The sequence below is a fragment of the Hemitrygon akajei genome, chromosome 13, assembly GCF_048418815.1.
Source record: "Hemitrygon akajei chromosome 13, sHemAka1.3, whole genome shotgun sequence".
NCBI classification, from domain to species: Eukaryota; Metazoa; Chordata; class Chondrichthyes; order Myliobatiformes; family Dasyatidae; genus Hemitrygon; species Hemitrygon akajei.
In genome coordinates this window covers 1,621,118-1,645,549 of record NC_133136.1, presented here as the reverse complement: position 1 = coordinate 1,645,549, position 24,432 = coordinate 1,621,118, and the positions used below count along the sequence as shown (strand labels likewise).

Sequence of the window (24,432 nt, the reverse complement as noted above, 5' to 3'; positions counted from 1 at the left end):
TTTCAATGAGATCCCCCGCATTCCTCCAGTGTCTTATAAAGGCTCAGCATTATCTCCTTGCTTTTATATTCTATTGCCCTTGAAATAAATGCCAACATTGTATTTGCCTTCTTTACCACAGGCTCAACCTGTAAATTAACCTTCTGGGAGTGTTGCATGAGGACTCCCAAGTCCTCTGCACCTCTGATGTTTGAACCTTCTCCCCATTTAGATAACAGTTCGCACTATTGTTCCTTTTACCAAAATACATCATCATCCATCTGCCACTCTTTTGCTCATTCCTCCAACTCGTCCAAGTCCTGCTGCAATTGCATTGCTTCCTCAGCACCTCCTAACCCTCCACCTATCTTTGAATCATCTGCAAACTTTGCCACAGTCATCAATTCCATTATCTAAATCATTGACAATGTGAAAAGTAGCGGTCCCAATACTGACCCCTGAGGAACATCACTAGACACTGGCAAACAACCAGAAAATATCCCCTTTATTCCCACACGCTGCCTCCTGCCTTTCAGCCATTTCTCTATCCATGCCAGTAGCTTTCCTGTCATGCCATAGGATTTTATCTTGTTAATCAGCCTCACGTGTGGTACCATATCAAATGCCTTCTAAGAATTATATCCACTGCCTCTCCTTGGTCCATCCTGCTTGTTACTTCTTCAAAGAATCCCAACAGATTTGTCATGTAAGATTTCCCTTGACAGAAACCATGCTGACTTTGACTTATTTTATCATTAGTCTCCATATTCCCCGAAACCTCATCCTTAGTAATAGACTCCAACACTTTCCCAACCACTGAGGTTCAGCTAACTGGCCTATAATTTCCCTTCTTTTGCCTTCCTCCCTTCTTAGAGGGGAAATCAAATCACAAACAAAAGAAAATCTGCGGATACTGGAAATCCGAGCAACACGCACAAAATGCTGGAGGAACTCAACAGGCCAAACAGCATCTATGGAAAAGAGTACAGTTGACGTTTCAGTCTGAGACCCTTCACAGGACTGGGGTTTCAGACCAAAATGTCGTCTGTACTTTTTACCCCATAGATGCTACCTGGCCTGCTGAGTTCCTCCAATATTTTATGTGTGTTTCTTAAAGAGTGGAATGACATTTCCAATTTTCCAGTTCTTCAAGACCATGCCAGAATCAAGTGATTCTTTAAAGATCACGAACGGGGACTTCCGGTAAGATGGCGAATGTTTAGCTGCTCCGAACTTTTGCTCCATCATTCTCCCTACCTTTGCACTATATGTCTCCATTCTTAAACCTTAGTTAGGTATTTTATTAGGTTTCTTTTACTTGCCTGCGAACACATCTATCTTATAATGTCTAACAAAAGTACTAAAACCGGGAAAAAGGAAACTTCTACGGCTTTGCCGGCTGATATTTTTGCTGCTTTGGAACAGCATCGACAAGATATTTTAAAGGATTTTAGAACTTCTTTCAACCAGTTGGATGTCAAATTGGATCGGATCAACGCTAGAGTGGACGAACATGCTGAACATTTATCTCGCATCGACTCAACTTCTGAAGATTTAAAACGCCATGTTCAATATCTCGAGACTCTCTGCTCCAGCCTAGAGCAGCAGAATTCTAAACTTTTTTCCAAAATGGTGGATCTTGAAAACCGGAGCAGACGTTGTAATCTACGAATTCTCAGTTTGCCAGAGGCCACCAAACAGGGCTCTCCCGTGAAATTTTTTTCCGATTTTCTCTGTGAGATTTTTGGGAAAGAATTTCTTCCGACTCCACCTGAGCTTGAAAGAGCACACAGGATCTACGTTCCCCGTGTAATTCTGGGTTCCCGCCCACGGCCGGTAATTTTGTGCTTTCATCAATACCAGGTGAAAAACCGTTTGATTATGGAGGCACGCCGCAGAGGTACTTTTGCTTTTCAAAATACAGTCATTCGTTTTGTGGAAGATTTTGCCCCCCAGGTTCTGAAGATGCGTGCTGAGTTTAAAGGTGTAATGAAAGTGCTTTTTGATCGTGGTCTCAGACCCTCCCTTCGGAACCCAGCCGACCTTCGAATTACGCTTACTACTGGAGAATATGTGGTTTAAATCAGCGAAGGATGCTGAGGCATTTGTTGGAAGTCTTCCGGCCATCCCGTCTTCTTAGGAACCCGGTCTGACCTTCTAAAATGGTGGATAAGTACCTCTCGTAGTAAAGCTATTTTTTCCGGACTCAGACTGTACTTGAATAAGTCAGACATTATCTATTGAAACTCTAAGGGCTGTAGACAATCTCTCCCTGGACCTGGTGCATTTTTTCTAAATAGATAATCCGAGTTTAATGTTTCCCTGCAGACGTTTAGATTGTACTTGTGTAATCTATTTTATTCTTGTATAACTTTATCTATAGCGATCTACAATTGACTTTAACTTGTTTTGGAGGTTTGGAGTTTTTATTGAAGGCCTCCCTGTTGGTTGATTCATAGTTTAAGTTTTGCCTTTTTTTTTCCTGTTGAAAATGGTTGATAAGTACTCTTCGAATCTATAATTTCCCTCTTTTCTCCCTCCCCTTTTTTTTCTTTTGATCTTCTATAATTTTTCGCGGGTAGGTTAGTTTTGGTTTTCTTTTGATTTTCTTTGTATTAAATCTTATACTTCTGCTGAAGTTGATCCTATTTGTTATTATGTTTTCTAGTGCATAAACTAGTTACCATTTGCTATAGCATTTATATGGAACTGTTGTTAACGACACAGAACTGGAAGTCATACTTGGGTTAATTTTTTTGGTAGAGCTAGCTGCTTTTTTTGGTAGCCGTCTAGTTTTGGGTTGCGAGAATGGGGTGGGTTCTCCAGTTCCAACACTACTCACTGTTTCCTTTGCTTTCTTTTGTTACTCAGGACATGTTTCTGTTTTGATTCTACGAATCTATGTTTACATTTTTGCTCCCAGACTGTTATTGTACTGCTTGACTTTTTATATGCCTGCTGCCTTCTATGCACTAACAATTGATAATGGTTAATACACTTAAATTTGTGAGCTGGAATGTAAAGGGATTGAATCACCCTGTTAAAAGAAGGAAGGTCTTCTCACACATTAAACAACTCAAAGCTGACATTGCTTTCCTTCAAGAAACTCATATTCGTTGTTTTGATAACTCCTGGCTTCTGTCAAAGTGGGCGGGTCAGCATTTTCATTCATCCTTTGCCGCCAAAACTAGGGGGGTCTCCATCCTTATTAACTCAAATATTCCTTTTGAACTCCATAATAAGATATCTGATACAAATGGCCGTTTTATTATTGTTTCTGGTAAACTATATAATACTAAAGTTGTACTAGCAAACCTGTATGCCCCCAATTTTGATGATGTTAATTTTTTTGAATGTTTTTTCTCCTCACTACCAGACTTAAACTCATATTCTCTTATACTGGGTGGTGATTTCAATTGTTGGTTAGATCCTAATTTGGATCGATCGTCCTCTGTTACTAGACCACCTACTAAATCTGCCTTAGCTATTCAATCATTTCTCTCTAATTATGGTATCTCTGATATATGGCGTTTCCTTCATCCTACTGAGAGAGATTATTCTTTTTTTTCACGTTCACCATACCTTTACTAGAATTGACTACTTCTTACTCGATAATCAACTCATTCCATTTGTCTATTCTTGTGATTATCAGAGTATACTGATTTCTGACCATGCCCCAATTACTCTGCCTTTAAATTTTCCTGGTCTCCCTCAGAGGAATAAACACTGGTGGTTTGATTCGACTTTATTATCGGATGATGATTTTCTAAAATTTATTAAGGATCAGATAACCTTTTATTTTAACACCAATACATCACCTGAAGTGTCATCCCTGATTGTCTGGGATGTCATGAAAGCATATTTGAGGTGCCAAATAATCTCCTATACAGCAAATCTTAATAGAAAGTCCTGTGCAGATCGATTAGACCTCATTAATCAGATTAAAGAATTGGATCAACTGTATGCTCAAACTAAGAATCCTGAACTATACAAGAAGCATGTAGAACTTCAAACTAAATTTAATCTTCTGTCTACTCAACCTGTCGAACACCAACTTCTTGAAAATAAGAGTCGCTTTTATATCCATGGCGACAAATCTGGTAAATTTCTAGCCAATCAGCTGAGGCGTTCCAAAGCCAAACAACATATTACAAAGATCCAGAAGGTGAATGGAGACTTTACATCGGATCACTTAGAAATCAATAACGCATTTAAAAATTTCTATTCTCGACTTTATTCCTCTGAATCTTTGAATGACTATATCTCTGTTGATCATTTTTAAAATAATCTGAATATTCCTTCGCTTTCATCTGATTTTAAAGCCAAACTTAATGCGCCTATATCATCAGAAGAAATATCTTTTGCAATTTCTGCATTGTCTTCAGGGAAATCTCCTGGACCTGATGGGTTCCCCGTAGAATTTTATAAATCATTCTCTTCACTTCTCTCTCCTCAGTTACTCTCAGTATTATCTGACTTGTTTAATTACGGCCAATTGCCACCTCTTTTAATGAGGCATCTATTATTCTTTTATTAAAAAAGGGTAAAGACCCAACAGAGTGTTCCTCGTATAGGCCGATTTCTTTGCTTAATGTTGATGTTAAAATCTTGGCCAAAGTTTTGGCTTATAGATTAGAAACTGTTATTCCCTCTATTATTTCTGATGATCAAACTGGATTTATTAAAAACCGTCTCCCTTTTTTTAACATGCAGCGCTTATTTAACATTTTATATTCACCTCCAACTGGGATTCCCGAATGTGTTATTTCCCTCGATACGGAGAAAGCATTTGATCGTATAGAGTGGAACTACCGTTTTGCAGTTTTAGAAAATTTGACTTCGGTCAAAGTTTTATCTCTTGGATCAAATTGCTGTATTTGTGTCCTACTGCCTCTGTTTTAACTAATTTTCAGAAATCCCAGTTATTTAACCTCAAACGTGGCACCCGTCAGGGATGCCCTTTAAGTCCCTTTCTCTTTGATTTGGCTATAGAACCTTTGGCGATAGCATTTCGAAATTGTCCTGAACTGACCGGGATTTGGAGAGGGGGTGTTGAGCATAAAGTTTCTCTTTATGCTGATGATTTATTACTTTTTCTCTCAAATCCGTCTACATCCTTACCTCCAATGTTTTCACTTCTTGACCAGTTTAGCCAGCTCTCTGGATATAAACTCAATTTACATAACAGCGAACTTTTCCCAATTAATAAAGAAGCACAAGAATTAACATTTAGTGATCTCCCTTTTAAAGTAGTTCATAATCAATTTACTTATCTTGGGATTACAGTTACAAGGAAGTTTAAAGATCTCCTTCGTGAAAATTTTGCCAATCTTTCATATACTATTAAACAGAGTCTGTTACAATGGTCACCTCTTTCTATGTCTTTGGTAGGTCGTATTAATGTTGTTAAAATGTATGTTCTCCCTAAACTTTTATATTTATTTCAATCAATTCCAATTTTTATTCCTAAATCTTTTTTTGATTCTTTAGACTCTATTATTTTGTCATATCTGTGGAAGAATAAGCGCTCTAGAACTAATAAAGTTTATCTCCAAAAATCTAAAAAAGAGGGTGGCATGGCTTTACCTAACTTTCGTTTATATTATTGGGCAGCCAATATACGTTGTGCTACCTTTTGGTCTTTTTTCCATGGCCAACCCGAGTGCCCTAATTGGGTGGCAATGGAGTTGAGCTCCACTAAAGAATTATCTATCTCTGCACTTCTTGCCTCTGTACTCCCTAGTAGTTTGTCCAGATTAATAGTTAATCCTCTTGTTAGAGACACTTTGCGTATATGGGCTCAGTTTAGGAAATTTTATGGTTTCCATGGTTTTTCCCTTTCTAGCCCTATTTTACATAATCACCTTTTTTTACCTACTACGTATGACTCAGCATTCCATGATTGGTATAGGAAGGGCATTAGACATTTTGAAGATCTTTTTATTGATAATCGCTTCGCTTCTTTTCAACAGCTCTCTGCTAAGTTCAATCTGCCCAATGCTCATTTTTTTAGATATCTCCAAATTAGACACTTTATTACTCCTTTAATTCCTAACTTCCCTGAAATGCCTGAGAAAAATGTTATGGACTTATTTCTTTCTATTAATCCACTAGGTAAAGGTTTAATATCATTTATTCGTCATAAATTAGCAGCCTTACGATGTGCCCCTGTGGATAAAATTAAAATGGCATGGGAGCACGATCTAAATACCTCCCTATCTGATGAGACTTGGGACTCGATTCTCAAATAGGTTAATTCAACCTCTCTTTGTGCTCGCCATTGCCTTTTACAGTTTAAGATTGTTCATAGAGCCCATATGTCTAAATCTAAATTATCTCGATTTTACCCTAACATTAGTCCGCTTTGTGATAAATGTAAAAGGGGCGAGGCCTCTCTCATTCATATGTACTGGTTTTGTCCTAGCTTGGAGAAATTTTGGAAAGATGTCTTCATAACGTCATCATATATTCTGAATCACCACCTAGAACCTAACCCTTTAATTGCTTTGTTCGGTTTCTGGGGCGAGACAGATTTACGTCTGAGTTCGACTAAGTGTCGAATATTATCCTTTGCCTCTCTCCTGGCTAGATGTTTAATCCTCCTTAGATGGAGAGATGTTGCCCCGCCCACGCATGCTCAATGGCTTAACGATATTATGGCCTGCTTAGACCTTGAAAAAATTCATTATTCAGTTCTTAATTCGGATTTAAAGTTCCATAAGGTCTGGGGACCTTTGATTGAGTACTTTCATAACCTTCCTCTTAACTAGGGTTTTTTTCGGTCCCTTGCTTTCAGCTCCTTTTTTTGTTGGTAGTAGGCATTAATATCTTCTGTTGCTAAGTGTATTTACAGTTTTGGGGGTTTGATTGTCCTGATTTATATTCCCTATATTGTGTTGTGGTTGGTCTGGAGTTTTTTTTTTGTTTGTTGCGGGGCTTGGGGAGGATACTAATTTTACATGTCCTCAATTTGGGTGCTTTCTCAATTATCTTTCTTTGTATCATATTATTATTGTATGTTTATTTTTGCACTGTATCAATGTTCTTCATTTTGATCTGGGGTTTTTTATCTGTAGCTATGTAGAAAATGTATAAAAAAAACTAATAATAAAAAAAATAAAGATCACGAACAACAGATCCATTATCTCTTTAGCAACCTCTCTCAGGACTCTGGGATGTAGTCCATCTGGTCTGGGTGACTGACCCACCACCTTGGACCTTTTAGCTTGCCTGGCACTTTTTCCTTTGTAATAGCAATGATACTCACTCCTGCTCCCTGACACTCACAGATCTCTAGCACACTGCTAATATCTTAGACTGTGAAGACTGATAAAAAGTACTCATTAAGTCCATTTGCCATTTCTTTATCCCTCATTAATACCTCACTGGCATCATTTTCCAGTGGTCCAATATGAAATCTCATCTCCCTTTTACTCTTTAACAACTGAAAAAAGTTTTATAAATCTGCTTTATATTATTAGCTAGTTTGACCTCATACTCCTTATTTTGTTAGATTTTAAAAGCTTCCCAATCATCCAACTTCCCACTCACTTTTGCTACCTTATATGCCATTCCCTTGGCTTTTATGCAATCCTTAACTTTCTTTGTCAGCCACGATTGCCTAACCCCGCCATTTGAGAACAACTTCTTCTGTGGGACATATCTATGCTGTGCCTTGCAAATTATTCCTAGAAATCTCAGCCACCTCTGCTCTGCCGTCATCCCCACCAGCATCCTCCTCCAATCCACCTGAGCAAGCTCCTCTCTCGTGCCTCTGTAATTCCCTTTATTCCATTGTGATACTGATACATGTGAGTTATGCTTCTGCCTCTCAAACTGCAGTATGAATTCAATCATATTATGATCGCTGCCTCTTGTGTTCCTTTACATTAAGCTCCCTAATAAGATCTGGGTTATTACACAACACCCAATCTAAGATAGTCTTTCCCTGAGTAGGCTCAAGCACAAGATGCTCTAAAAAGCCATCTCATAGGCATTCAACAAATTCCATCTTTTATGATCTGACACCAACCTGATTTTCCCAATCACCATGCATATTGAAATCCCCCATTACAATTGTGACATTACCCTTACTACATGCCCTTTCCAGCTCCCTTTGTAATCTCAACCCCACATCTTGGGTACTATTTGGAGGCTTGTATATGATTCCCGTTATGGTTTTTATCATCTTTGCAGTTTAACTCCACCTACAAAGATTCAATGTTCTCTGATCTTATGTCACCTCTTTCTAAAGATGCACATTCATCTCATACCAACAGAATCACACCACTACCTATACCTTCCTGCATGTCCCTTTTAATACAAACTATATCCTTTGATGTTACGCTCCCAACCATGCAAACTATGGTCAGGATCGTGGAAAACTCTCCTAGTAAGTAGAACAGTCATATCCAAGTTTGCTGATGACGCTTAAATGAGTGGAAAAGCAAATTGTGCAGATATTGAGACTACCTAAGTAAATATATTTAAGAAAAGGTTGGATAGATTTTTCCATAGTAGGGGAATTAAGGGTTATGGGGAAAAGGCAGGTAGGTGGAGATGAGTCCATGGTCAGATTAGCCATGGCCTTACAGAACGGCGGAGCAGGCTTGACGAACCAGATGGCCTATTCCTGCTTCTATTTCTTTATGTTCTTATGGGATTCTGTGGGCGTGATAGAGACACCCAAGATGGTATATTGCTTCCTAGGTGCCAGGGTCTTAGATCAGGTCCACAGCATTCTAAAAGGGGAAGGTGAGCAGCCAGAAGTCTTGGTACATCTTGGCACCAATGACATAGGTAGGAAAGGTGAGGAGGTCCTGAAGAGAGAATTGAAGGAGCTAAGTAAAAAGATGAAAAGCAGCACCTCCATGGTAGTAATCTCTGGATTGCTGCCTGTGCCGCGTGCCAGTGAGGGTAGAAGTAGGATGATTTGGTAGATAACTGCGTGGCTGAGGAACTGGTGCAGGGGACAGGGGTTCAGATTTCTGTATTATTGGGATCTCTTCTGGGGAAGGTACAACCTGTAGAAAAGGGATGAATTACACATGAACCCGAGGGGGACCAATATCCTTGCGAGTAAGTTTTATAAAGCTGTTCAGGAGGGTTAAAAATAATTTGGCACGGGGTTGTGAACCAGAGCAATAGGGCTAAGATGGGGCTGTTGGTTTACAAACAGAGGCAATGTATGGAGAGGATAGGCTGATGATATGGCAAGATTGCAGTCAAAGTAATGAGCTGAAACATTAAAGGGGTACAAAATCAAAAAGGGTGACGAATACAGGATTGAAGGTGTTATATTTGAATGCATGCAGTTTATGGAATAAGGCAGATGAACGCAGCACAATCACAGATTAACATTTTCTGATGCAATGGGCATCACTGAATCGTGGCTGAAAGAAGATTGTAACTGGGAGCTTAGCGTTTTACGATACACATTGTATCGAAAGGACAAGCAGGTAGGCAGAGAGTAAGGTGACTCTGAAGGTAAAAAGTGAAATCAAATCATCAGAAGGAGGTGACATAGAATTAAAAGGTGTAGAATCGTTGTGCGTAGAAATTAGAAACCGCAAGGGTAAAAAGATACTGATGAAAGTTTACCCAGACCTTCAAACTGCAGCAAAGATGTGGGCTACATATTACAACAAGAAAAATGAAAAGCATGTCAAAAGGGCAATGTTACAATAGTCATGGGGGATCTCAATCTGCTGGTAGATTTGGAAAGTCAGGTTGGTCCGGGATTGCAAGAGAGGGTATTTATCAAATGCCTACAAGGTGGCTCTTCAGAGAAGCTTGTGGTTGAACCCACTAGGGGATCAGCTATTCTGGATTGGGTATTATGCAATGAACTAGATTTGATTAGATAGCTTAAGGTAAAGGAACCCTTAGGAATCAGTGATCATAATATGACAGAGTTGACCCTGCAATTTGAGAGAGAGAGCAGCTAAAGTCAGATGTATCAGTATTACAATGGAGTAAAGCGAATTACAGAGCCATGAGAGAGGAGCTGGCCAAAGCTAACTGGAAGGGGACATAGCAAGGATGATGACAGACTAGCAACAGCTGGAGTTTCTGAGAACAACTTGGAAGGTGCAGAATAGATACACCCCAAAAAAGAAGCAGTATTCTAAAGGAAGGATGATGTAACCGTGCGGACAAGTGAAATCAAAGCCTACATTAAAGCCAAAGAGAGGGCAGATTCGATTGTGAGAAATGTGCAGTGCTGCTGAGAAGGGACAAAAAGGAGACACTGCCTAGCGGAGTGGTCGTCGGAGTAGCGTGAGGCAGAGTAGTAGAGCTTTGGCTTATCAAGGCTTCAGCAAGGATGTACCTAGGGCAGTTAAGGACACAAGTTACTTCCATATCTCTTTTTTCCTTTAACTTAAAAGTAGTGGGTATGACTGCAAGGACAGTTTTCTGCTCTGGGTTTCAGATGTGGGATATTCGGGAGATTTCCAGCCTACCTGATGGCCAGAGATGCAGCTCCTTAGAGACCGAGTTAGGGAACTAGAGCTGCAGCTCAATGACCTTTGGCTTCTTAGGAAAAATAAGGAGGTGATTGATAGGAGCTACAGACAGGTAGTTACACTGGGACCACAGGAGACAAGTAAGTGGGTGACTATCAGGAGAGGGACGGGAGAGCATCAGGTATTGGAGAGAACACCTGTGGCTGTTCTCCTTAACAATAAGTACTCCATTTTGAGTAATGTTGCGGGGGGGGGGGGGGGGGGCTACCTGGGGGAAGCGATAGTGGTCGCACCTCTGGCACTGAGTCTGGCCCTGTGGCTCAAAAGGGTAGGGAACAGAAGAGGATGGCAGCAGTAATAGGGGACTCCTATAGTTAGGATGACAGACAGGTGATTCTGTGAATGCAAAAAAGAAATACGGATGATAGTTTGCCTCCCAGGTGCCAGGGTCTGGGATGTTTCTGATCGTGTTCACAATCTCCTGAAATGGGAGGATCAGCAGCCAAAGGTCGTGGTGCATATTGGTACCAACGACATAAGAAGAAGTAGGGAGGAGATTCTGAAAGCAGAATATAGAGAGTTAGGAAGGAAGCTGAGAAACAGAACCACAAGAGAGTAATCTCGGGATTGTTGCCCATGCCACGTGACAGTGAGAATAGGAATAGAGTGAGGCGGTGGATAATTGTGCGGCTGAAGGATTGGAGCAGGGGGCAGGGATTCAGATTTCTGGATCATTTGAACCTTGTCTAGGGCCAGTGTGACCTGTACAAAAAGGACAGGTTGTACTTGAATCCAAAGGGGAACCAATATTCTGGTGGGGAGGTTTGCTAAGGCTATTGGGGAGAGTTTAAACTAGAATTGCAGGGGGTGGGAACCGAACTGAAGAGACGATGTATGGGGTGGTTAACACACAAGTGGAAACAGCTTGTAGGGAGTTTGTAAGGAAGGATAGGCAAATGATAGAGGAAAGTTGCAGAATCAGTCCGATGGCTTGAGATGTGTCTACTTTTATGCAAGGAGTATCATAAACAAGGTGAATGAACTTAGAGTGTGGATCAATACATGGAACTATCATGTTCTGGCCATTACAGAGAATTGGATGTCTCAGGGGCAGGAATAGCCCTGAGTCAGTGCGGGTGGAAGTCAGAACGGGAAGGGGGAAATAACTCTATTGTTATTTTTATACACCCCCAATAGTAATAGGGACAACAAGGAGCAGATAGGGAGGCAGATTCTGGAACAGTGCAATAATAATAGGGTTGTTGTGATGGGAGATTTTAACTTTCCTAATATTGACTGGGATATCCTCAGAACAAGGAGCTTAGATGGGGTGGAGTTTGTTAGGTGTGTTCAGGAATATGTAGATAAGCCTAAAAGAGGAGAGGCTGTACTTGATCTGGTATTGGAAAATGAACCTGGTCAGGTGTCTTGGTGGCAGAGCATTTTAGAAGTAGTGACTACAACTCTATCTCCTTCGCCATAACACTAGAGAGGGATAGGAGCAGACAATTTGAGAATACACTTAATTGTGGTGGGGGAAATACGAAGCTATTAGGGAAAAATAGCAGGAAATTCATGGAAGGAATGTGGCAAATGTTCAGGGAATATTTGCATGGTGTTCTGCATAGGTATGTTCCATTGAGGCAGGGAGAGGATGGTAGGATAAAAGAGCCATGGTGTACAAAGGATGTGGAGAATCTAGTTAAAAAGAAAAGCTTTCAACAGATTCAAGAAACTAGGTACTGTTAGAGCTCCAGAAAACTACAAGGTTACCAGGAACAAGTATAAGAATGAAATCAGGAGAGCCAGAAGGGGCTATGAGAAGGCCTTCGCGAGGAGGATTAAGGAAAACCCCAAGGCATTCTACAAGTATGTGAAGAGCAAGAGGATGAGCTGTGCGAGAATAGGATCAATCACGTGTGACAGTGGAAACACGTGCATGGAGTTGGAGGTGGTAGCAGAGGTACTTAATGAACACCTTGCTTCAGTATTCACCAATTATGGCAATGGGAAATTTTGGGGATTACTTACAGCAGAATGCAATGCTTGAGCATGTAAACATTAAGAAAGATGATGTGTGGAGATTTTAAAAATTAAGTTAGATAAGTTGCCAGGACCAGACGAGATATACCCCAGGCTTCTGTGGGAAGCAAGGGAGGAGATTGCTGAGCCTCTGGCGATGACCCTTGCATCATCAATAGGGACAGAAGTACCAGAGCACTGGAGCGCTGCAAATGTTGTTCCCTTGTTCAAGAAAGGGAGTAAAGATAACCCAGGAAATTATAGACCACTGAGTCTTACTTCAGTGGCAGGCAAGTTGTTGGAGAAGATTCTGAGAGGCAGGATTTCTGCGCATTGAAGATACATAATATGATTAGGGATAGTCAGCATGCCTTACGAGCCTGACTGAATTCTTTGAGGATGTGACAAAACACATTGATGAAGGTAGAGCAGTGGATGTAATGTATATGGATTTCAGCAAGGCATTTGATAAGGTTCCCCATGCAAGGCTTATTGAGAAAGTAAAGGGGCATGGGATCCTAGGGGGCATTGCTTTGTGGATCCAGAATTGGTTTGCCCACAGAAGGCAAAGGGTGGTTGCAGGTGGTTCGTATTCTGAACAGGGGACAGTGACCAGCGGTGTTCCTTTCTGTGATTTTTATAAATGACCTAGATGAAGAAGTAGGATGGGTTGATAAGTTTGTTGATGACACAAAGGTTGGGGGTTTTGTGAAAAGTCTGGAGGGTTATCAGAAGTTAACAGCAGGTCATCAATAGGATGCAAAACTGGGCTGAGAAGTGGCAGATAGAGTTCAACCCAGGTAAGTGTGAAGTGGCTCATCTTGGTAGGTCAAATATGATGGCAGATTATAGTATTAATGGTAAGACTCTTGGCAGTGTGGAGGATCAGCGGGATCTTGGGGTCCGAGTCCATAGGACACAAAGCTGTCACGCAGGTTGACTCTGTGGTTAAGAAGGCATATGGTGCATTGGCCTTCATCAATCGTGGGATTGAGTTTAGGAGCTGAGAGGTAATGTTGCAGCTATATAGGACCCTGGTCAGACCCCACTTGGAGCACTGTGCTCAGTTCTGGTCGCCTCACTACAGGAAGGATATGGAAACCATAGAAAGGGTGCAGAGGAGATTGTTGCCTGAATTTGGGAACAGGCCTTATGAGAACAGGTTGGGTGAACTCAGCCTTTTTTCCTTAGAGTGATAGAGGATGAGAGGTGACCTTATAGAGGTGTACAAGATGCTGAGAGGCATTAATCATGTGGATAGTCAGAGGCTTTTTCCCAGGGCTGAAATGGCTAACACAAGAGAGCAGAGTTTTAAGGTGCTTGGAAATAGGTACAGAGTAGATGTCAGGGGTAACTTGGTTTTTTTTTTTAAGCAGAGAGAGGTGAATGCATGGAATGGGCTGCTGGAGATGGTGGTGGAGGTGCAATCTATAGGGGTTTTAAGAGACTCATAGATAGGCACATGGAGCTTAGAAGAAGAGGGCTATGTGCTAGGGAAATTCTAGGCAGTCTCTATTTCTATGTTTTATGTTCACATAATAGACCAAAATTTAGTGGGAATTTAGAGGATTAAGAAGTTTTAAAAATCAACAGAAGGCAACTAAAATAATACATAAAGAGAGAAAAGATGGAATACGAAGTTAAGCTAGCCAATAATATTAATGAGGATACTAAAAGTTTCTTCAGATATACAAAGAATAAAAGAGAGGCGAGGGTGGATTTTGAATAGCTGGAAAACAATACTGGAGAGGTAGTAATGGGGGGAGGAAGGGGAAGCAATGAAATGGCGGATGAACTGAATACATGTTTTGCATCACTCTTCACTGTGGAAATCACTAGCAGTATGGTGGAATTTCAAGGTGTCGGGGGGCAGAAGTGGCTGAAGTTGCAATTACCAGGGAGAAGGTGCAATTACCAGGGAGAAGGTGCTTAGGAAACTGAAAGGTCTGAAAGTAGATAAGTCACCTACACCAGATGGTCTACAACCGAGGGTTTTGAAAGAGGTGGCTAATGAGAACGTGGAGGCATTGGTCATGATCTTTCAGAAATCAACAGATTCTGGAATGGCTCCAGAGCAATAGAAAATTGCATATGTCACTCCACTCTTCAAGAAGGGAGAAAGGCAGAGGAAAGGAAGTTATAGGCCAGTTAGCCTGACTGCAGTGTTTAGAAAGATGTTGGAATCAACTGTAAAAATGTGGTTTCAGGGTACTTGAAGGCACATGACAAAATAGGCCGAAGTCAACATGGTTTCCTTACATGAAAATCTTTCCTGATAAATCTGTTGGAATTCTTTCAGGAAATAACAAGCAGAATAGACAAAGGAGAATCGGTGGATGTTGTGTAATCAGATTTTCAGAGGGCTTTTGACAAGGTGCCACACGAGGCTGCTTAACAAGTGAAGAACCGCTATACTCAAGGAAAAAAACCAGCACGGATAAATCATTGGCAGATTGGAAGGAGGCAAAGAGTGGGAATAAAGGGAGCCTTTTTTGATTGGCTGCCAGTGATTAGTGGTGTTCCACAGTGTTCAGTGTTGGGACTGTTTCTTTTTATGTTGTACGTCAATGATTTGGAGGATGGCTTTGTGGCCAAGCTTGCAAACAATAGGCGGAGGGTCAGATAGTGTTGAGGAAGCAGAGAGGCTGCAGAAGAACTTACACAGATTAGGAGAATGGGCAAAGAAGTGGCAAATGGAATACAGTTTGTGAAGTGCATGGTCATGCGCTTTGATAGAAGAAATAAAAGGGTAGACTATTTATTAAATGGAGATAAAATTCAAAGCAATGAGGTCCAAAGAAACTTGGGAGCCCTTGTGAAGGATTCCCTGAAGGTTAGCTTGCAGGTTGAGTTGGTGATGAGGGACGAAAATGCAATGTTAGCATTCATTTTGAGAGGACTAGAATATAAAAGCAAGAATGTAATGTTGAGTCTTTATAAGGCACTGATGAGGTCTAAATTAGAGTATTTTGAGCAGTTTTGGGCCTCATCTAAGTAACGATGTGTTGACATTGGAGAGGATTAAAAGGAGGTTCATTAAAATGATTCTGGGATTGAAAGGCTTATCATATGAAAAGCATCTAATGACTCTGGGCCTCTACTCACTGCAATTCAGAAGAATGAGCGGTAATCTCAGTTAAACCTATTGAATGCTGAAAGGCCTCGATAGGGCGGATGTGGAGAGGATGGTTCTTATGGTGAGGGAATCTAGGACCACAGGACACAGCCTTAGAATAGAGTGATTTAGAATTAGAATAAGGGGTAGGCCATTTAGAATGGAGTTGAGGAAAAACTTTTTCACCCAGAGAGTTGTGGATCTATGGAATGCTCTGCCTCAGAAGGCAGTGGAGACCAATTCTCTGGATGCTTTCAAGAAAGAGTTAGATAGAGCTCTTAAAGATAGCGGAGTCAAGGGATATGGGGAGAAGGCAGGAATGGGGTACTGATTGTGGATGATCAGCCACGATCACATTGAATGGTGGTGCTGGCTCGAAGGGCCGAAGGGCCTACTCTTGCACCTATGTCTATTGATTTTAGACTGTGACCGGAGATGAGCAGGAATTTGTTTCCCAGAGAGTTCTGAACCTGTGAAATTCTCTGCCACTGGCAGTTGTGGAGGTCAAGTCAGAGTATATTTAAGACAGAGGTTGATAGATTCTTGATTAGTCAGGGCATGATGGGATACAGGGAGAAGGCAGGCAATTGGGACTGAGAGGGAAATAGATCAGCCATGATGAAACAGTAGAGCACACTCAATGGGCCAAATTGCCTAATACTGCCCCGATACCTTATGGTCTTCTTTGTGCACACTTTAGACAGAATCCATGGACTGCTTAGTGCCATTACGTACAAGTAAAAAAGTGGTTTATTCGATGCTCTCTGTTGCTTACCTGTGCCAGTGATGAACACTGCAAAGTTTTCCACCCCTTTGCCACAGCCAAATTTTTTCTCTGCTAAAGCAGCACAATTACCATCATTGTCTATCCACACTGGCAGGTGAAGTGTATCAGATATTGGCGTCCGGAGATCCACTGACACCCACTCCTGAATAAGCTTGGTGGAATCGAGCACAATTCCTTTCTTGGGGTTGACGCGGCCTCCTGTGGAAATGCCTGAAGAGTGAAACACAGAGGAGACAAAATATCATCACCATCATCATCGAAGAACAAAGCAGATCCACACTTTCTTGAAAGTGGTGTCAAGCAGAGATAGGGTCATAAAGAAAGCTTTTGGCAAATTGACCTTCAAAATTCAATGTATTCAGTACAGGATTTGGGATGTTATGTTGGAATTGGATAAGACATTGGTGAGATTTAATTAGGAGAATTATGTACAGTTTTAGTCACCTACCTGGAAGAAAGATGTAAATAAGGTTGAAAGAGTAGAGAAAATTTACAAGGATGTTGATAAAGATATACAAAATTATGAGGGGTATAGATAAGGTGAATGCAAGCAGGCTTTTTCCCATGAGGTTAGGTGAGACTACAACTAGAGGTCATAGGTTAAGGTTGAAAGGTAAAATATGAAAGAAGACCTTCTTCACTCAGAAGGCGATGAGAATGTGGAACGAACAGCCAGCAGAAATGATGGATGTGGGTCCAATTTCAACATTTAAGAAACCATAAGATCATAAGACATAAAAACAGAATTAAGCCATCTGGCCCATGGAGTCTGCTCCATCATTCAATCACAGCTGATCCTTTTTTCCTATCTCCTCCTCAACCCCAGCTCCCTGTATCCTTTGATGTCATGTCCAATCAATAACCTATCAATTTCTGCCTTAATACATCTAATGACTTGGCCTCCACAGCTGCATGTGGTAACAAATTCCATAAATTCACCGACCTTCGACTAAAAAAATTTCTCCGCATCTCTGTTTTGAAAGGACGCCCCTCTGTCCTGAGGCTTTGTCCTCTTGTCCTGGACTCTCCCACCATTGGAAACATTCTTTCCCCCATCTACTCTGTCTAGGCCTTTCAACATCTGAAAGGTTTCAATAAGATCCCCCCTCATCCTTCTGAATTCCAGTGAGTACAGACCCACAGCCATCAAACATTCCTCGCATGATAACCCTTTCATTCCAGGCATCATCCTTCTGGACCCTCTCCAATGCCAGCACATCTTTTCTAAGATGAGGAGCCCAAAACTGCTCACAATACTCAAGGTGAGGCCTCACAAGTGCCTTATAAAGCCTCAGCATCACATACTTAGTCTTGTATTCTAGACCTCCTGAAATGAATGGTAACATTGTATTTGCCTTCTTCACCACCGGCATAGCCCGCAAGTTTACCTTTAGGGTATTCTGCTTAAGGACTCCCAAGACCCTTTCCATCTCAATTTTTGGATTTTCTGCCGATTTAGAAAATATTGATTTCTACTACCAAAATGCATGACCATGCATTTTCCAACATTGTATTTCATTTGTCACTCTCCTGCCCATTCTTCTTATTTTTCCCCAAGTCCTTCTGCAGCCTTCCCATTTTCTCAACTACCCCTCCACCAATCTTTGTATCATCTGCAAACCTGGCAACAAAGCCATCTATTCCATCATCTAAATCATTTATATGCAGCATAAAAAAAAGTGGTCCCAACACCGATCCCCGTGGAACACCATTAGTCACTAGCAGCCAACCAGGAAAGGATCCTTTTATTCCCACTCGCTGCCTCCCACCAAGCAGCCGATGATCTAAACATGCCAGTAACTCTCCTGTAATACCATTGGCTCTTAACTTGGTAAGCAGCCTCATAAGTAGCAACTTGTCAAAGGTCTTCTGAAAGTCCGAATATACAACGTCCACTGCATACCATAAGACATAGGAGCAGAATTAGGCCATTCAGCCCATCGAGTGTGGTCCACCATTCCATCATGGTTGATCCCAGATCCCACTCAACCCCAATCACATACCTTCTTGCCATTTCCTTTGATGTCCTGACCAATCAGGAAATGATCAACTTCTGCCTTGAATATATGCAGAGACTAGGCCTGCACCGCAGTCCGTGGCAGAGCATTCCACAGATTTACTATTGGGCTAAAAAAATTTCTCCTTACCTCTGTTCTAAAGGGTTGACCCTCAATTCCGAGGCTGTGCCCTCTAGTTCTACAAACCCCCACCATAGGAAACGTCCTCTCCAGTCCTTTCAACATTCGATGGCTTCCAATGACATTGTCCCACATTCTTCTAAATTCCAGTGAGTACAGGCCCAATGCTCATATGTTAAACCCTTTAATGCTGGAATCATCTTTGTGAACCTCCTTTGGACTCTCTCCAATGACAGCTAATCTTTTCTGAGATATGGGGCCCAAAACTGTTGACAATACTCCATGTGCAGTCTGACCAGCATCTTTTAAAGCCTCAGCATTATCTCCTTGCTTTTATATTCTACTGCCCTTGAAAAAAAATGTTCACATTGCATTTGCCTTCTTTACCACAGACTCAACCTATAAATTAACCTTAGGAGTCTTACACAAGGACTTCTAAGTCCCTCTACACCTCTGATGTCTGAACCTTTTTCTCACTATTCTCATTTAGATAATAGTTTGCACTATCGTTCCTTTTACCAAAATACATTATCATACATTTCCCAACACTGTATTCCATCTGCCACTTTTTTGCCCATTCTTCCAATTTGTCTAAGTCTTGCTGTAATTACATTGCTTCTTCAGCACTACGTACCCCTCCACCTATCTTTGTATCATCCGCAAACTTTGCCACAAAGCCATCAATTCCATTATCTCAATCACTGACAAACAATGTAAAAAGCAGTGGTCCCAATACTGGCCCCTAAGGAACAGCATTAGTCAAACAACCAGAAAAGGCTCCTTTTATTCCCACTCCCTGCCTCCGGCCTGACAGCCATTCTGCTATCCATGCCAATATCTTTCATGTAACACCACAGGACTTTATCTTGTTAAGTAGCCTCATGGGTGGCACCTTATTAAATGCCTTTTGAGAATGCAAGTAAATGACAGCCAGTGCCTCTCCTCTGTCCATCCTGCTTGTTACTTCCTCAAAGAATTCTAACAGATCTGTCAGGCAAGATTTTCCTTGTCAGAAGCCATGCTGACTTTGACTTACTTTAGTCTCCAAGTACCCCGAAACCTCATCCTTAATAATAGACTCCAACACTTTCCCAACCTCAGAGGTTAGGCTAACTGGCCTAAAATTTCCTTTCTTTTGCCTTCCTCCCTTCTTAAAGAGTGGAGTGACATCGGCAATCTTCCAGTTCTCCTCAACCCACCCAGAATCAAGTGATTCTTCAAAGATCATGGCCAATGCATCCGTTATCTCTTTAGCGACTCTCTCAGGACTCTGGGATGTAGATCATCTGGTCCAGGTGACTGATCCACCTTAAGACCTTTGAGCTTGCCGAGCACTTTTTCCTTTGAACTAACAAAAACACTCACAGACCACTGGCACCTACTGGTGTCTCCCAAAGTGCAGACAAATGCAAATTACCCATTAAGTACATCTGCTAATATTTTGTCCCCCATTACTATCTCAACAGCATCATTTTCCAGTGGTCCAACATCAACTTTGACCTGCCTTTTAATCTTTATGTAACTGAAAAAACTTTTTGTATCCTGCTTTATATTATTGGCTAGTCTGCCCTCATATTTCATCGTTTCCCTTTTTATAGCTTAGTTGTCTTTTGTTGGATTTTAAAAGTTTCCCAATCATCCATCTTTCCACTCACTTTTGCTACCTTACGTGCCCTTACCTTGGCTTTTATGCAGTCCTTAACTTCTTGTGAAGCCATTTGAGAACTTCTTCCTCTGTGGTACATATCTATTCTGCACCTTGTGAAATATTCCCTGAAAACTTCAGCCACCTCTGCTCTGCCATCATCCCCACCAGTATCCTCTGCCAATTCCCCTTTATCTATCCTCCATGCAATCTCCTCAAAGAATTCCAACAGGTTAGTCAGGCAAGATACTCCCTTAAGGAAACCAGGCTGACGTTGTCCTATCTTATCCTTTGATTCCATGTACTCCATCACCTCATCCTTAACAATTGACTCCAACATCTTCCCAGCCAGGCTAACAGGTCTATAATTTCCTTTCTGCTGCCTTCCTCCTTTCTTAGAGTGGAGTGACACTTGAAATTTTCCAGTCCTCTGGCACTATGCCAGAGTCCAATGATTAGGGTTAGGGTTAGGGTTAGGGAACCCTAACCTTAACCCACCCTAACCTGACAATCTGTAATAGTGCAACAAAGTCATCCAGCTTATTTCTTATACTCCGTGCATTGAAATATAACACTTTGAGTACCGTAAATATTGAAACATAGAAAACCTACAGCACAATACAAGCCCTTCTGCCCACAATGCTGTGCTGAACATGTACTTACTTTAGAAATTACCTAGGGTTACCCATAGCCCTCTATTTTTCTAAGCTCCATGTACCTATCCAGGAGTCTCTTAAAAGGCCCTATTGTATCCTCTTCCACCACCGTCGCCGACATCCCACTCCAAACATTCACCACTCTCTATGTAAAAAAACTTACCCCTGATATCTCCTCTGTACCTACTTCCAAGCACCTTAAAACTGTGCCCTTTCCTGCTAGCCATTTCAGCCCTGGGAACAAGCCTCTGACTATCTACACGATCAATGCCTCGCATCATCTTATACACTTCTATCAGGTCATCTCTCATCCTCCGCTGCTCCAAGGAGAAAAGGCCGAGTTCACTCAACCCATTCTCATAAGGCATGCTCCCCAATCCATGCAACATCCTTGTAAATCTCCTCTGCATCCCTTCTATAGTTTCCACATCTTTTCTGTAGTGTGGTGACCAGAACTGAGTACAGTACTCCAAGTGGGGTCTGATCAGGGTCCTATATAGCTGCAATATTACCTCTCGGCTCTTGAATTCAATCCCACAGTGGATGAAGGTCAATGCACCATATGCCTTCTTAACCACAGAGTCAACCTGCATAGCAGCTACCCTTTTATTTGCTACCCTTTTTGACTCTGTATCCCTAATGCACTGATACTCACCCTGCTGGCTGCAATTATGTTCTATCACCTGCCTGCCCTTCCCGACAGTCTGACTGCACGCTATCTTTACTTTTTTACCATCAGTCCTATCCTGAGCCCTTTCAGTTCGGTTCCCACACCCCTGCCAAATTAATTTAAACCCTCCCCAACAGCTCTAACAAACCTTCCTGCGAGAATACTGGATCCCTCGGGTTCAGGTGCAGCCTGTCCCTTTTGTACAGATCGTATCTCTCCCAGAAGAGATCCCAATGATCCAAGAACTTGAAGCCCTGTCCCCTGCACCAGCTTCTCAGCCACCATTAATGTGCCAAATCATCCTGTTTCTACCCTCACTGACGCGTGGCATAGGCAGCAATCCAGAAAGTACTACCTGGGAGGTCCTACTTCTCAGCTTTCCACCTAACCCTCTATATTCTCTTTTCAGGACCTCTTTGCTTTTCCTTCCTACGTCATTGGTACCAATATGTACCAAGACATCTGGTTGCTGCTCTCCCTTCCTCTCCAAAATGTTGTGTATGTGACCCTAGATGTCCCTGACCCTGGCACCTGGGAGGCAACATAACATCCAGGTGTCCCGTTCACGTCCACAGAATCTCGTGCCTTTCCCTCACTATTAAGTCTCCTATCACTATTGCTCCCCTCTTTTCCCTCTTTACCTTCTGCATCACAGATCTATGCTCAGTACCAGTAATCCAGTCTCCATGATATTTCCCTGGGAGGTCATCCCCCACAACAGTAGCCAAAGCAGTATACTTATTTTTTAGAGGAATGGCCAAAGGGGTGCTCTGTGCTAACTGCCATTCACATTTCCATTTCTCCTGAGAGTCATCCAGCTACTTGCTTCCTGCAACTTAAGACAGAGGTCGATAGATTCTCGATAGATCAGGGCACGAGGATACAGTTGGCACTCCTGATCTGCGGGTTCCGCATGCGCAGATTCAACTAACCACGGATCAGGAAAACCCGGAAGTTCTCTCTCCTGCACTTGTTGTTTGAGCATGTAGAGACTTTTTTCTTGTCCTTATTCTCTGAACAATACAGTATAACAACTATTTACATAGCATTTACATTGTATTAGGTACTATAAGTAATCTAGAGATGATTTAAAGTACAGGTAGTCTTTAAGTCGGATTTGTACCTAAGTTCGAACAGGTACATCCGGTATTATTTAGCGTCAGTTAGTCAAACGCTTGTCTTAGTATACAGTATATATTTTACCTTTCTATGCCTATTAAGAAACGTATGTATTTCAATAATTAAACCACTGCGTTGCTTAGTAATAATTGTAGCTTTCATCGGGGCAGGGTCTTTCACATGCTCCATTATTGTCACTTTATCCTTTAAAATTGTTCCAATCATTGACCGACTGTAGCCTAACACTTTTCCAATGACCTATGGTATTTCACCTCTTTTCAATCGCTTTATTATTTCCACTTTATTTTCAATCATGACCATTTTCTGTCAACGGAACAGAAACACTGCAGGCAGCGGGTCCCGACCTCTGCCGGGTCCTAAAGTCCACCGCACTAAGACAGGTTAAATAAGGGACTTGAGTATCCACGTTTTTTGGTATCAGTGGGGGGGGGTCTGGGAACCAATCCCCCGCGGATAAGGAGGGCCGACTGTGTATGGGGAGAAGGCAGGAGGTCAGGGTTGAGAGGAAAAATGGATCAGCCATAATGAAATGGTGGAGTAGACGCAATGGACCAAATGGCCTAGTTCTGCTCCTACATCTTATGGCCTTAATCAGAGAGTAATTAGCTGAGCATGGACATGTAGAGTTTCTGCTGATGATCTGTTAAACCAGAGACTATTTTCAGATAAGAAGTGGTTTATTATGTAAAATTGCAAGCTTGTAGAAGGAGTAGCCTGTGATCTGGCCATTCCCGCCCAGTATTTGAGTGAACTGGTTTGAACCAGTCTGTGTTGGGAAAAACAAAAGCCATTCTCTGGGGCAGAAGTCTGGGGGAAGAGCTATAAAGCACTCACCAGGAAATCTGCAGATGCTGGAAATTCAAGCAACAAACAAACTGCTTTAGGAACTCAACAGGCCAGGCAGCATCTATGGAAACGAGTACAGTCAACATTTTGGCCATAGATACCAAATGTAATCTTCAAGTACAAGAAGGGCGAGACTGCGCAAGCGTGTGACGTAGACAGGACAGCGCAGAGAATTTAAAAGGAAGGGGACTTACAACGGTTGTTTTTTGGATCGGGACAAGAAGGGAGGCGTGAGAGCTAATTCTGAAGGAAGGCCGCTTTTTAAAAAACTTTTTCAAGTACAAGAAGGGTGAGTCTGCGCAGGCACATGACGTAGACAGGACAGCACCGAGAGTTTAAGAAGAAGACCACCCTATACAGTGGGCAGCAGAGTCAGTGACAGCAGAATGTAGGGCTTTGGGCCTAGGCAGTAACGGGAAGAGGTGAGAGCAAGGCACCAACTCTTTTTATCCCCTTGGCGAATCGGCCTGGACCGACAGAGGAACAGCAGGGCTCACACAGCTAACAGTTTAAGAAGTTCGTGTGTTTGGCAAGGTAAGTGGGTGAGTAGACTTATTTTTCCTTGTCTCATTCCTGTAGAATTAAGTAGCATGTCTACAGGGTTAGTGCTTTGTTCAGGGTATCAGATGTGGAAATACTGGGAGACCTCCAGCCTCCCTGATGGTCACATCTGCGCCAGGTGCACCAAGATGCAGCTCCTCAGAGACCGTGTTAGGGATTTGGAGCGGCAGCTTGATGACCTACTGCTTATTAGGGAAAGTGAAGAGGTGATAGACAGGAGCTACAGGGAGGTAGTCATCCCTAGGCTACAGGGGTCAGAAAACTGGGTGACTGTCAGGACAGGGAAGGGAAATGCCCGGATAGTGGAAAGCACCCTGTGGCTGCCCCCCTCAGCAACAAGTATATCGTTTTGGATGCTGTTGAGGGGGATGACTTGACAGGGGACAGCCACGGTGACGCGCTGTTGT

At 42.1% G+C, this 24,432-nt stretch overlaps 1 protein-coding gene across 3 annotated transcripts in view; it reads right to left on the bottom strand.

The window, feature by feature from the left end:
- Positions 1–24,432, bottom strand: part of gne (glucosamine (UDP-N-acetyl)-2-epimerase/N-acetylmannosamine kinase) — a 164,787-nt gene that overhangs the window by 16,129 nt on the left and 124,226 nt on the right. For all 3 annotated transcript variants that reach the window (XM_073064022.1, XM_073064023.1, XM_073064024.1), the window contains exon 9: positions 16,358–16,579. In XM_073064022.1, the coding sequence (XP_072920123.1) occupies positions 16,358–16,579 (222 nt within the window). The remainder of the gene's footprint in view (positions 1–16,357; positions 16,580–24,432) is intronic.